The sequence below is a fragment of the Nansenia antarctica genome (genome assembly GCF_963989245.1).
Source record: "Nansenia antarctica genome assembly, chromosome: 4".
Taxonomy (NCBI): Eukaryota; Metazoa; Chordata; class Actinopteri; order Argentiniformes; family Microstomatidae; genus Nansenia; species Nansenia antarctica.
The window spans coordinates 58,038,294-58,051,463 of NC_137689.1; the positions used below are offsets into that span (position 1 = coordinate 58,038,294).

General features: G+C 44.5%; 2 protein-coding genes across 3 annotated transcripts; both read right to left on the minus strand.

Moving 5' to 3' along the window:
• Nucleotides 1–571: 571 nt before the first annotated feature.
• On the minus strand, nucleotides 572–2,740 carry cetn3 (centrin 3). Of its 2 annotated transcripts, none has more exons than XM_080528513.1 (5): nucleotides 2,636–2,740; nucleotides 2,137–2,272; nucleotides 1,812–1,926; nucleotides 1,493–1,684; nucleotides 572–1,269 (listed from the first exon to the last, which is right to left on the minus strand). In XM_080528513.1, the coding sequence occupies exons 1-5, from the start codon at nucleotides 2,650–2,652 to the stop codon at nucleotides 1,226–1,228; spliced, it is 504 nt and encodes a 167-aa protein (XP_080384639.1). In that variant the 5' UTR covers nucleotides 2,653–2,740; the 3' UTR covers nucleotides 572–1,225. The 2 variants fall into 2 exon arrangements, with proteins under 2 accessions (XP_080384639.1, XP_080384638.1); XM_080528512.1 differs by having other exon boundaries at nucleotides 2,137–2,284; nucleotides 2,636–2,735.
• A 4,276-nt stretch (nucleotides 2,741–7,016) lies between these two features.
• arrdc3b (arrestin domain containing 3b) lies at nucleotides 7,017–12,929 on the minus strand (the record flags this gene model as incomplete). The annotated part of the gene is made up of 8 exons (XM_080528777.1): nucleotides 7,017–7,141; nucleotides 7,397–7,551; nucleotides 7,776–7,929; nucleotides 8,486–8,742; nucleotides 8,875–8,977; nucleotides 9,088–9,235; nucleotides 9,522–9,603; nucleotides 12,650–12,929. The coding sequence occupies 8 exons, from the start codon at nucleotides 12,927–12,929 to the stop codon at nucleotides 7,070–7,072; spliced, it is 1,251 nt and encodes a 416-aa protein (XP_080384903.1). The 3' UTR covers nucleotides 7,017–7,069.
• Between the last annotated feature and the right edge of the window lie 241 nt (nucleotides 12,930–13,170).

Sequence of the window (13,170 nt, forward strand, 5' to 3'; positions counted from 1 at the left end):
ACTAAGGTCTTCTTTAGGTTCACTGTTTAAAAGCATTTACAGCTTGATTCTACTCTTTTCCAAACATCTCTTTATAAAAGTAAGGCTTCCCCCCAACTCTGTCCACTTACAATGAGTTGCACCATTTTTAAAGTTGCTGTCGACAAATTGAAATAATCTCTTTTACAGTAAAAGAGAACCCAGATTCATCACTTAAGTGTCTATGTCGAGTCTTATACCACTATAATACAAATATGAATACTCCTAGATGAAGGCTGGAATGACCCAACAAGTTGTTTTATAGTTTGGTTGGACTGAATGGAAGCAAAAAACATCTCTCCTTTTGCGCTGATATGTACAGTTTATGAGACACAGGATACTACCACCCCCTACTGGCCAAAGGAAGCACATTTAAAAGGAATTGATACCACAAGCAGATGTCCTATTCAATTTGATTTATTTATCTAAAATAAATAACACATTCAAACACTTCACTGAATACAAAATAGAAATGCCATTAGAAACTAAGATAGCAATCAAATAATCAAAATGTCTATCCTTTCCAGGAATACCACTGAAGTGTCATGGCATTTCCCCCCAGGACTTGTATACACAGGTTACAGTAATAATAAAATAAAATATAAGAACCACAAAGTCAGGGTATCCAGAGAAAACATTGAGAGAATTAGATGGATAATTAGATGGCGAGAGAGAGAGAGAGAGAGAGAGAGAGAGAGAGAGAGAGAGAGAGAGAGAGAGAGAGAAAGCGAGAGAGGAAGAGACTCAATACAAACAAATCTAAATGTACGTATCCTTCCAGTGTAAACTTAACCTGTTGTTGTACACACACAAATATGCATAAGTGAGTATTCTACACTAATATTTTCAATTGAACTAATAGGGCTTCAAGGGACTTACAGAATGACACAGTGACATTTGTTGAGTCTAAGCAGTCTAGAAGAGTGGCTTCCTCTCTTTTCCTTCATCTGCCCTGATCTGAAGACACCTGGGTGAAAACAACACGGCTAGGTATTTGCTCTTCTTCTTAGTCCAGTTCTTTCAGATGAGTGCTGATGAAAGACATCAAGAAATGCCACCCAGGAGAGGAAGCAGGTGTAGTACTCAAATGTTCCCCCAGGCATTGATAACGGTCCCTCTCTCAGCTCTTCAGAGGCCTGAAGGAGCGCTCCATCCCATGGTGTGCTGGCGTCCCCGGACCGCCTCCGTCAGAAAAGCAGTCATTCAATCACGAGTCTCCTGTCATTATGGAGATAAACTCCTCCTGGTTTACTATAGAGAGAGAGAAGGAGCAACATTGACAACATTTTATATTACTGACTGCTTTCAGTCAGTTTATAATAATAATAATAATAACTTTTCTTTGTATAGCACTTTTCCTGCAAACATTGCAGCTCAAAGTGCTTATGATGTGTGTGTGTGTGTGTGTGTGTGTGTGTGTGTGTGTGTGTGTGTGTGTGTGTGTGTGTGTGTGTGTGTGTGTGTGTGTACTCACTCTCCCCGTCTCCATCTGTATCAAACTCGTCGATCATGCTGCGTAGCTCCTCATCAGTAATGTTCTCTCCCAGCTCTCTTGCCACACGTCTCAGATTCCTTAGATTGATCCTCCCGGAGTCATCATCATCAAACAGCTTGAAGGCCTTCATCATCTCCTCCTTAGGGTCTCGCTCCAGCATACGGTCTGTCACTGAGGAACACACACACACACACACACACACACAGTGTCTTTACCTTGCAGGACCACACACACAAGATCGATCGTCATCACTATACACAGATGAGTGCTGAAACAGAAGCATAGAGAAGGCACTCACCGACTTCATTGAAGTCATCAAACGTTATTTTGCCATTCCCTTCTCTGTCGTAGTCCTTTAGTATCTTCAGGACATCCACTTTCTTCACCTCAAAGCCCAGAGCACGCATTGCAACCTAAATTGGAACAGTTTGGGTCATGTGTGTCAATGGGGGGACAACACCACTACACATAAATAAATTATAATTTATATAGGCTATTCCAAATTTGACCAAACCATCTCACTCTTGACCACGTTGTGGTTGCCATATCAAAGAACACTGGCTTAGGCAGAAACACATCAAGACAATAGACAAGTCAGCTCGGCAGGCCTATCTAATGACTACCTTGAGTTCATGGTAGTCTATTTCTTGATCTTTGTCTGTGTCAAACAGCTCAAAAGCCTCTTTGATTTCATGTTTCTGCTCCTCGCTCAGCTCTTTCCTCTTCTTCCGCTTGGTTTTATCCGCTGCCAGTTCGGTCCTGCAGATCAGACTAGAGTGTCAATTTAAATAACTGTTTACAATCACACACAGGAACAGTTAGAGATAGGTTGTTGCCAGCAGAATGAAATACAAGTAACGTGCACACCAAGACAGATCACGCATTGAACAATATCACCATCATCAATATCACAACAGAAGCTAGGCTATAGCTAGCTGTCTGACCCCGTTTGGTCACAACGATACTAGCTACAGCTTCTTGCTAAACCAAGACACCGTGTAAACACATTTAGTTTCACTGAGTTTCAGAGTTCAATTAGCTAGGTAGGTAGCTAGCTAACAACCTTGCTTTAACTAGCCTAGATACTGGAAATGGAATAGCAAGCTAGTTAAAGTATACCACCTTAAAGAAAGACTCATTCTGCGAGTTGTATGCGAGCGGTCAAGAGAGTCATCGGTCACCGTCTACGGTTGATGCTGCACGCAGGTCACGAAATCACAACAAACCACCTGTCAACACAGCCGTTAATCCGCGCCCGTGTCGCTGTTTTCTATTGGTCATTTCTTAACACCGCTGTTACTGTAAAGTCCGTTCTGATTCGTCAAATGAGTCGAGTTGCTACAGCCAATGGCTGTCAAAGAAGGTTGCTGCAGTAAAAGCTTACGGTGTTTGCCCAGGGGGGGTCGCCCTAGGAACATGGAATAAATGAATGGGTAATCCCCATCCCCACTGTTTTAAATTGGCCAACACAAGTAGTGCTCTTGAGTCTACAAAGAGGAAGAGGAATATGTATCAAACATTGCACTGCCAGATGTCTCGTCTAAAGGCTACAGTTTATCAAACACAGTTCGGAATGTGTATGTAATCTGCCACAGTGAAACAATGGAACATACTACTACTCGCTCCTCGGCATGTTTATGACAGCTGGAGGACAGGAATGGCATGTTAGGCCAAACATAACTGACATTAACCTGGTGTCATGGGCATTCATCAAGTTTTATTTTTACACAGTGTGTGTGTGTGTGTGTGTGTGTGTGTGTGTGTGTGTGTGTGTGTGTGTGTGTGTGTGCGCGCGCGTGCGTGCGTGCGCGTGCGTGTGTGTGTGCGCGTGCATGTGCGTGTGTGCGTGTGTGATTATAAGTGTTGTAAAAAATAATTAGGAGGAACGTTGTCATTTCAAGGCTTAGTCTGTTCGTCTTTGATAATAGCAGTATTAGTATTAGACCGTACTGTATTATGGCTATTGTTTCACTTTTATCTCAGTGTGTGTATTTCCCCAATGGCCTTGGGATGTCTCTAAACTAAACTCTAAGCCACATTCAACACCAGTGTTGACCGTTACTGGAGGGAAATGGGAACACAACTGACCACTCCTCTACAAGTTGCTGATAAGATCTACTCTGTGTGATTTAATGTTCCTTTACTGTACCTTATCTCATATTGCTGTGAAATGCGAGTGTGTGTCTGGAACAGTGTTGTTAAATAGAAGAGAAATACACTCCAGCAATGTTGGCTCTCTGCACTCGTGGATCAGAACAACACGGTGAGATTCTGGGTTGAATATGGCCATCAGCACATAACTAGAGGACGCCAGGGCAACTTCATCCTCCATTATGACTTTCTATCCACTTATCAAGGGTAAGGTAGGCTGTCTGGTTGGATGTTTCAAAAGTAAAATGGCTGAATCCACAACCGGGACATCTAGGCCTTGGCCCTGGGTATAGACACATAATGTTGTCTCGAAACTGTAAATGGGCACAGCAGTCTTGTATTAGTATTCAAGTGTGTGTGGTGTGTGTGTGTGTGTGTGTGTGTGTGTGTGTGTGTGTGTGTGTGTGTGTTTTGTGTGTGTGAATGTACTGTATATTACTTGTGTGTGTTCACAGGAATATAATCTTCTGCTGAGTGATATAGTAGATACATTTTACACATACACTATATACATCAAATACAATCTATCTTTCTCTTCTCCTCTCACTGAAAAAACTCCTTGTTCCCAGAGTCTCACTCAGTAAGTGCCCTAAGTTGTCACATGCAAGCAGATCAGCACAGAAGGAAAGACATGATGTCTGTAGGGAGGGGGAAATAGCTCCGAGCACGATCTCTCCTGATAACATTCTAGGCCTTCCAAATATCTGTGTCAGAAGATAAACACGCACACACACGCACACTCACACACACACACACACACACACACTCACACGCACACACACACACACACGCGCGCGCACACACACACACACACACACACACACACACACACACACACAGAAACTGTGTTGCCTTCGTGGCTGCATCTCTCAATCCAGTCTAAACCGGTTTCTGTTTATCACTTGTACAGTAGCACCAGCCAGTTCTTCTGTCATATGACCTTTCAGTGTGTGCACGTGTGTGTGTGTGTGTGTGTGTGTGTGTGTGTGTGTGTGTGTGTGTGGAAAAAACAAAGGATGTCACAACAGGTCCTTACTGGTGCTTTGCCAAACGTGAAGCACGTACATGGGTACATTAAAGAGAAATACAGGTTATCATTTCCTTGTCATCTTGTCTATTCATCAATTCAGCTAATTTGGGATGGTTAGGATCTGGATCTGTTTCCCCTCTAATGGTGTACATGGCAGCAATGCCCGAGGGGAGACTTGCCTCACACTCTTTCTCCTTCCAGACATATTTCACTTCCTGTGAGTAAAGAGTAGAAAATTAAGTGAGTCATGGGGCTGAGAATTTATTAGAAAATTACTAGCACGTGTGTGTGTGTGTGTGTGTGTGTGTGTGTGTGTGTGTGAGTGTGTGTGTGTGTGTGTGTGTGTGTGTGTGTGTGTGTGTGTGCACGTGTGTGCGTGCGTGCGACAGAGAGAGAGTAGGACAGTAGGTCAGAGAACCCAGTGACTCAGATTGTAATGAGGGAGTGAACAGGATATGCTCAGACATGTTGGGGCCTTCCCAGAGGGCAGTGTGAGGGTAGTGTGTTTGTGGTATGGAAAAAGGCTATTATCTCACATTTAAAAGCTCTGTACCCTGTCTGGATTACCTTTCCTTGCACCTTTGACTAGGTATAGACCCTAGTATAGTAGTCCAGCATCCATACAAGATGTGTGTGGTGTGAGATATTTCACGTGAGCTGAGTCCAGCATCTGCTCTGCCTCTCTCTCTCTCTGTGTGTGTGTGTGTGTGTGTGTGTGTGTGTGTGTGTGTGTAAGCCTCTAGAGAAGGCTGGATGGAAATGTAAACATTCCTGGAATGCATGAGGCATGTCTATTCCAAATGGTTGTCTGTCTGGAGGGAGAGAGAGAGAGAATGAGTTTGTGTGTGTGTGTGTGTGTTTGTGTGTTTGTGTGTATGTGTGTGCACACATAAACACTGTGGAGGAAACAATGCTCCCTTGTCCTGCCTTGACTTTCAGACATCGGCATGGAGAGAAAGAAGGGCGGAAGAGAGATAGGAAGAGAGAGAGAAAGAGAGAAAGAGAGAGAGAGCTATGAGGAAGAGAGGAGGGGGGGGCAGCTGCTACAGACAGGCAGAGGGCTGAAGCTGACTGAGAACACTAGGGCCAGACAGGAACAGAATCTGCCCTAGAATTTGGTCACACCCTCAGAAATAGCTTGGAATAGAATATTCCTTATGGATGGAATGAACTCATATCAGACCAATTTCAGTATAAATAAGTTGGCTTTTGCTTTGTACAATGATAATGAACTAATGTTTTTCACAGTGAAACACATCTGATAATAAAAAAGGCTTCTTTATTTTATACAAAGGAAGATCATGACAGCATTCAGATCGTAATGGCAATAATGGTGTAATGCACACAAATACAAAAACAACAACAAAGAATATGAAAACTAGTGCAAAAAACCCCACAAATACAAAAATATATTGCACTTAGTATTGTTTACAGTTTGGAAGTGGAATACAACTTTGAACAACAATCTTTGTTTGATTTTTCCATCTGTAAACTTGTTATAATGTATTTTGTAATTCGGTTTCCACCCTCTCTTCTCTTTGTTTTGGCCCATAAGTGCATTTCGGCCCAGCGTTTGTCTTCAGGGAAGAGCACCTGAGGCCAGGGCAGTAAGGATCACACCGCTAGGCCCTGATGGAGGCCACTCACCTCGGCTTAGCTCTACACAAACTAAACACAGTTCTGAGAGCAGCAGCATTCATGGTTTTATATGTTGGTTTGTTTGTTTGTTTGTTTGTTCTGAAATTCTGCATTCTGTGTCTCTGGTGAAGGAGCAAAATGGTGAAAAGCCAGCAAACATATAGGAGCATATTAAATAGGTGATAAAAAAAAAATAATGAAACCGCAAATAGTGTTTAAAAAGAGAGAAAGGCATGTGCACATTTCACGTGACACTGGAGGACACGTCTCACCACTGTTTCTATTCCAACAGTGGGTTGTCTGATTTTCCTTTATCCACGCCTTTCCTCTCCTTTTAGAACCATGCTATTTGTGCTGTAGAATGGAGACATAGACCTTGTTGTTCCTCAAGACCAGAAGAAAACTGCTATTGTGATAACACTGAGGTGTCCCCTCTACAATCCACGCCCAGGACACCCAGTTTCCCACATGGCTAAAATCCCTGTCATTTCACACCAATGTCCCTAATACAGCCATACGGTATATTTCGGCTGTAGACTGCAGTGTCGGCCGTGTTGGTTGCAGCTGTAGTTGTGGTCGCCTGTCTTCTGTGAGTAGGCCTGGGTTCTCCAGCTGTAGTTGGTCATACTGTCAAGCCGGCCATGTTGGCTCCAGCTGCAGGTGACCATTGTGTCGGCCATGTTGGTTCAAGCTTTCGGCGCAGTTGCCTGTCTTCTCTGACCAGGCCTGGGCTCTACTCAGCGAGAAGGGCAGGGGTCAGGTCTCCCCACTTCCTGACCACCACAGACCACATCTGGGTAAGGGTCAACCTGGGACACAGAGAGACACAGGTTCATAACGTACTGTTGGTACATATCGACACAGCTGTCTCCATGACTGTGGTTATCCATGATCTGTGGTGTTGCTCAGCTGGTATAATGTCCATACTTTATACTGGTATATCTCAGAGGAGTGAAGATGGACTTTCTGGAGTTTGAATGGAGTGAACAGAGTTTCTAGAGTTCAGTTGTGAGCGTGAGGACATGACTGTGTGTGTGTGTGTGTGTGTGTGTGTGTGTGTGTACCTCTGAGTAGAGCGGTGGTGGCTGGTATCTGAACTCTGTGATGTAAGCGAGCAGTGGGCTGGGGTCCTCTCCAGTGCTGTCTGGTGTCTGACAGCCCTCCAGACAGCCTCGTCTGTGCTCCTCTGATACTGCCAGCTCACTGTAACTAGGGGGAGCTGGGAGAGGAAACATACACAGAGTTAGACAAACACAGACAAACACAGCTGTGAGGACATTACTGTGTGTGTGTGTATGTGTGTGCGTGTGTGCATGTGTGTGTGTGTGTGTGTGTGCATGTGTGCGTGTGCGTATGCGATGTGTTTATGTACTGTATGGCGGCGTCTGTGTTTGTTCACACGCCAGCATGTGTGTGTTTCTGCTGCTGCGTCTGGTATCTTACCCTCCGGTGTCTCTGGGAGGCCTAGCCAGCTCATGTGGCTACAGTGGCTGCTGATGCTGGAGGATCGGCTGGAGGCGGTATGGAGGGGGATGGTCCCTATCACCAGCGGCAACGACAGGGACAAGTTCAACCCCCTAGGAATGTCCACGTATATCTGAGAGAGAGAGTGAGAGAAAAGGGGGGAGGAGAGGGAGGGAGAAGAGAGAGAGAGAGAGACAGGGAGAGCAGTTGAAAGGGAGCGAGACATTAAAAAAGGTTGTCTTCAGATGTACTCAGATTTACTTAATTCTTCTGAATTTTAGATAACATGTACATCGAGTGGAAAGCACCTGCTAAGCCGAGTACTGTATCTATCATTTCATATCCACTTATACAACCAAGGTGACTGAGAACACATTCTCATGTACTGTACATCAACAAACTAAGGAAGAGGGGAGAGGAGAGGGGAGGAATCCAACAGGAGGCTGGAGTGTCACACTGCCACACCATTAACCTTTACATTTTCGGCATTTAGCAGACGCTTTTATCCAAAGCGACTTACAACAAATACATTTGTCTAAGTAAGTGAATCATCTATCCATTAGACATAGAAAAAAGTCAAGAAAAAGTACCGTAATCTATGCTCGCTCAGACCAGGGGCAGTCATAATGCTAGAAGAAGCCAACGTCAGTGAGGTGGGTGATGAACGTACAGGATGACCGTTCACTTACCACTACTGTGTATTCAACTTTGATGAGGGGGCAGTCCAGGATGGACGGAGAGACAGGGGGGATCTTGAGCATCTTGCCCTCCCAGCTCTGGCTCTTGCCTTGGGGCAGAGAGTCCCCTCGCAGGTTGGACACCAGCTGTTGGATCTGCTTGCCCTTTCCGTTGGCGAAGTACGTCTGGGTCTGGTACAAGGCTGCCTTGGGCACCACCACACGGGAAGAACAGTTCTCCACCTCAGCAAAGATCTGGATGGACTCGCCTGGGAGAGAGGAGAGGAGGAGGGCAGTCTATCAGATGGAGAGAGGTAGCTACAGATCAGACCGGTTGGACTCAGTGGGGAGGAGGAGAAGGGAGAGGAGGAGGTGGAGGAGGATGGGGGGGTCTGTCTCACCTGGAGTGTAGCCCTTCCTTTCTATCTTGGCACTGAGCGAGATGGGCCCTGAGGCACAGAACCAGCAGCACAGGGTCTTATCCTTAGAGCCAGCCTGAGGAGCCTGCAGACACACACAGACATAGTTAAAACAATGATTATTGAGTCATACCCAATCATGTGTGTGTATGTGTGTGTGTGTGTGTGGGGGGGGGGGGCAGGAGGGTTCCTTACCAGCAGAAGTGGCGTGTTGATGTCGATGTGTTCAAACACAGTGAACTCTTTCTTGGCCTTGGCAGGCAGCAGCCATGGTCTGAACAGCTCTGCCTTCACCCAGTAGCGCACACTGCCGTGCTTACCTTCAAATGAGGTGGCCAGGGGCCTGAGGAAGAAAAGAGAGGAGAGGATAGAGGAGAGGAGAGGAGAGGAGAGAGAGGACAGAAGAGGAGGAAGATAAGTCGGATTAGGATGTGTACATCCCAAATGACTGCATCTTACAGTGTTTTTGAATAGGCCTGTGTGTGCCTGTTCAGCTCCATGCACTTACAGCAGCTGCCTGGAGGGCATATATTATATGTGATGAGTGTGTGTGTGTGTGTGTGTGTGTGTGTGTGTGTGTGTGTGTGTGTGTGTGTGTGTGTGTGTGTGTAGTGTATGTGTGTACTTACATCTGTGGCAGCTGGAAGTTGAAGGCAAACTCGTGTAAGCCTGTGTGGAGAACTGTCAGCCCCTCCACTGGACTGTCTTCGTCTGAAAGAAAGGAAAAGATTCCAAATACACCATACTATACCTGGGACACACCCTACACACACAGAGATCGAGATAGTGACACAGACGGAGGAAACCAGCTGGTTTCTCTGGCATTCCCCAAAATATGGGCACAAATGTACACTGTAATATGCTGACCTCACACCCCAGCTCTTACAAAAATGTACAAAAACACACACACACACACACACTAAATACACACACTAAATACAGTAGTTCTGTTTCAAAGAATTTTCTTTATTTTATGCAATGCTAGACAGTCAGTCATGTTAACATATAATAACCCATGGTTCATAATGCAGACCTCATCATCAGACCTTTAACCTCAAATTTTCATGACATATTACAAAAATATTATCCCATTAAATAAGGTACAGTATTCAAATAATTGTCCACATACATATCATGTGCAGTAATCTGAACACTTTACATGGTTACAGTATCATTTTGTAATGGTATTTCTTTAACCCTCAGTTCAAAGACGAGAACAGTTCACACCAAGACACACCCAGAGAGAGAGAGAGAGAGAAAACAGGAACCTATTTCACTACCGGAATGTGCATGTTATTGTTTACATTGACGTGTACAACTTTGCTCTTTACTTTCCTGCCACCTCAGCAGTCTTGCATGCTCTAGTTGGCTGCAAAAACATGCTGCATCTGTCTCTCCCACTCACATGTTTTCTTTTTTTTGTTGGCACCAGAGCTGTTATAAACAACCAGCAACCTCTCTGTGTGTCTGTGTGCGTGCATGTGTGCGGGTGCGTCCCTGGGTGCGTGCGTGTGTGTGTTTATGTATGTATGTGTGTACGCTGTCAAGGCACCGGCATCGCGGGCAGAGCAGGAGCAGACCGGTCTGAACTAGAACAAGCAGCTTCCCTCAGCCAGATACTCTAACGCATTTATTACTACTCGGCTTCTAATTGGAGGGAATCTAACACATCATTTACTGCTCAGGCTGCCATTGGAGGAAATCTACCATAGCCCTGCCCCTCTACGTTTGGCCATGTGTTCTGTGGAATGGGAGGAGGGGGAGGAGAGAGAGAGAGAAAGAGAGGTGCTTCACCCACACATTGAAACAGCAGTATACAGCTATGTCACAGACAGTAAAGAGGAGATGATGTAAGAGAGAGATATAAAGACTTTAGAGAGAAATAAAAGACAGACAAGAGGGCAGGTACATTCACTTCAGTTTATTAGTCGTCATCATGTTTTATTGTACCATTTCAAACAGTAGCAGTCAATCAACGTCAACTCAACATTTTTACAGTGCATTAAAAACGTCTGTGTGTGCAGGGTTTTGTTCCAGGCCAGCGCTAACACACCTGGTTGAACTAATCAACCTATCATGGGCTTCAATTTAACCACTATCAATCGAAACAGGTCTGTTGGTGCTAGGCTACAGAACTGCAGCCCGCCTGGACCAGGGTTGGCCACTCTGGAAGTAAAAAACCCTACATACATGACATGTGTTGGTTTCTAGCTAGCTTAACAATCAACTCATTTGTACATCATCAGTTTTCTATAACGGCTATTCTGAACTGAGGCTGGGTTGCTGGTTGCTGAGTGATGGTGACCGTTCTTCTCTTGAGGTTCTTGGTGATCTTATTGTTGTGGATAGACGTTCTTGAGTCAGAAAATATGAAAATGTGTCTCAAAAAATGTGTAAAATAAACGGCCAATTTTGTCTGGAGATGCATATAATGTTCATGTGACTTATTCATTGAATATTGATTATATTGTGTCTGCTCTGTTACGTGTGCCTTTAACTGAACATGTGGTTATATTAATATCAAAGAATTTCCAATTAAATTACAGAGTTCAAAGTCTGTCAATGGTATGTTTACACAATTATGTTTTCTGTGTCCCACGGCCAAATCTGCACGTCTCACTATGACTGTTGTTAGCCTTAAATTACTGAAGGCTGGCTTTGTAGGCATAACGTACTAGCACAAATCATTATTTCTCTCTGTAGTCCTGTAGTCACAAAGCCAATGGTATCCATGTTAGAGCATAACTCTCATATGATGTGACACATCAGTTGTACTGTTTTGTAAAACAAAGAATTGTTGCCAATAAGGTCTTCTCTGAGTTCATAATGTTTCACTACAGTAGGATATAGCAGCACATTGGAAGTGGCATGCTCTACTGTCACTTCCTTAGAAGGATGATGTCATACCAGCCACACATGGGAATGTGGACCAATCAGATGAGATGAACCAGCCACACATGGGAATATGGACCAATCAGAAGCGAGAAAATCTCGTTCCTCCACGGCCCCCTCTTCCCTCAACCAGTTTCTGAGCAGGTTTGAACCGCTTCTAACAAAGGGAGTTAACTTCAGGATATTGTCATCGGAGAAAGAATATTCCTGATAATATGATGATCAATCTATGTCAACTGTGACAACCGTTGAATTTATCAGCCATAGTTAGATTGAACTTTGCTCTTATTTACATTTTTGGAATTATTTCTCTAATCTATTCTTCAAACTTGCCCACGTCCACGATAAGAGTAGCTCTATACGCTGTTTACAAATGTCACTGTCGCAAGTAGTATACATAAAAACACAACTATAAAATGTTTTGAGTCATAAGACATCAATTTCCCTGCGGTCGTTATCGAACCATGCCTACTTATATGATGTGAATGAGGAAAACCTGTCCATGCGTGAATAATCCCTGTCGCATCAGCACCACTACTAGCCATCAGGGAACTCGCTCAGGACACACAGAATGAGAGTTATGTCTTCAAGATGTATGTTTATGGAATGTGTGTGACATGTATAGGCCTATTCCAAAAAATATATATATAATTACTGACCAGCCCATCACTCATATGCAAATGTCAGTCAGTCCATCATAACCACAACATTCAGCTACCTGACATTGTTGGCATTATTATGATCAGATGATTCTATTCTAGAAAATAAAATCCAGATCCACATAATTGTGGAGCCTCTCTATTTTTGCCAGTCTATCTCTGCTGCGAGAATGATGAGTGCACAATTGTTTGTTGTTGTCCCTTACCTCTCTCATCTCCTATTAAGGTGTCGTTATGGTTTAAGTATTCCACCTCCTCGGTGTAATTCTGCGTATACGCAGTGTTGGCTCCGGCGTTGCGAGACTCGGTCCACCGGACCTTAGCTACTCCTCTCGCGTTTATGGTCAGCGTTTTCACGCGAACCTCCCCGGTGACTTCGACGATTACCCTCCCTGAGACCAAGTCACCGCCGGAGAAAACGGGCATGTTGTTGTCATTCAGACAGTCAATACAGACCGCGAAGGTCTTCACCTTGCCCAGCACCATGATGGTAAAACAATTTAAACGAGAGTCTACTACACAAATTAGGAAACCATCAGATATCCTCCGCACACACAGTGGCCAGTGGCGCCTCTCTTCTTGCCCGGCAGCATATAGCTGGGTCCGTGGCCCTGTCGTTTACAGTTCATCTGGGTGTCTTTAGTCGCTATAGCTGTCATCCCTCAAGTGAATGTCTTCCTCTGGTCTCCGGTTCTGAGGTGAGCTGGCTTCTCTTAGGCGCTCTTAT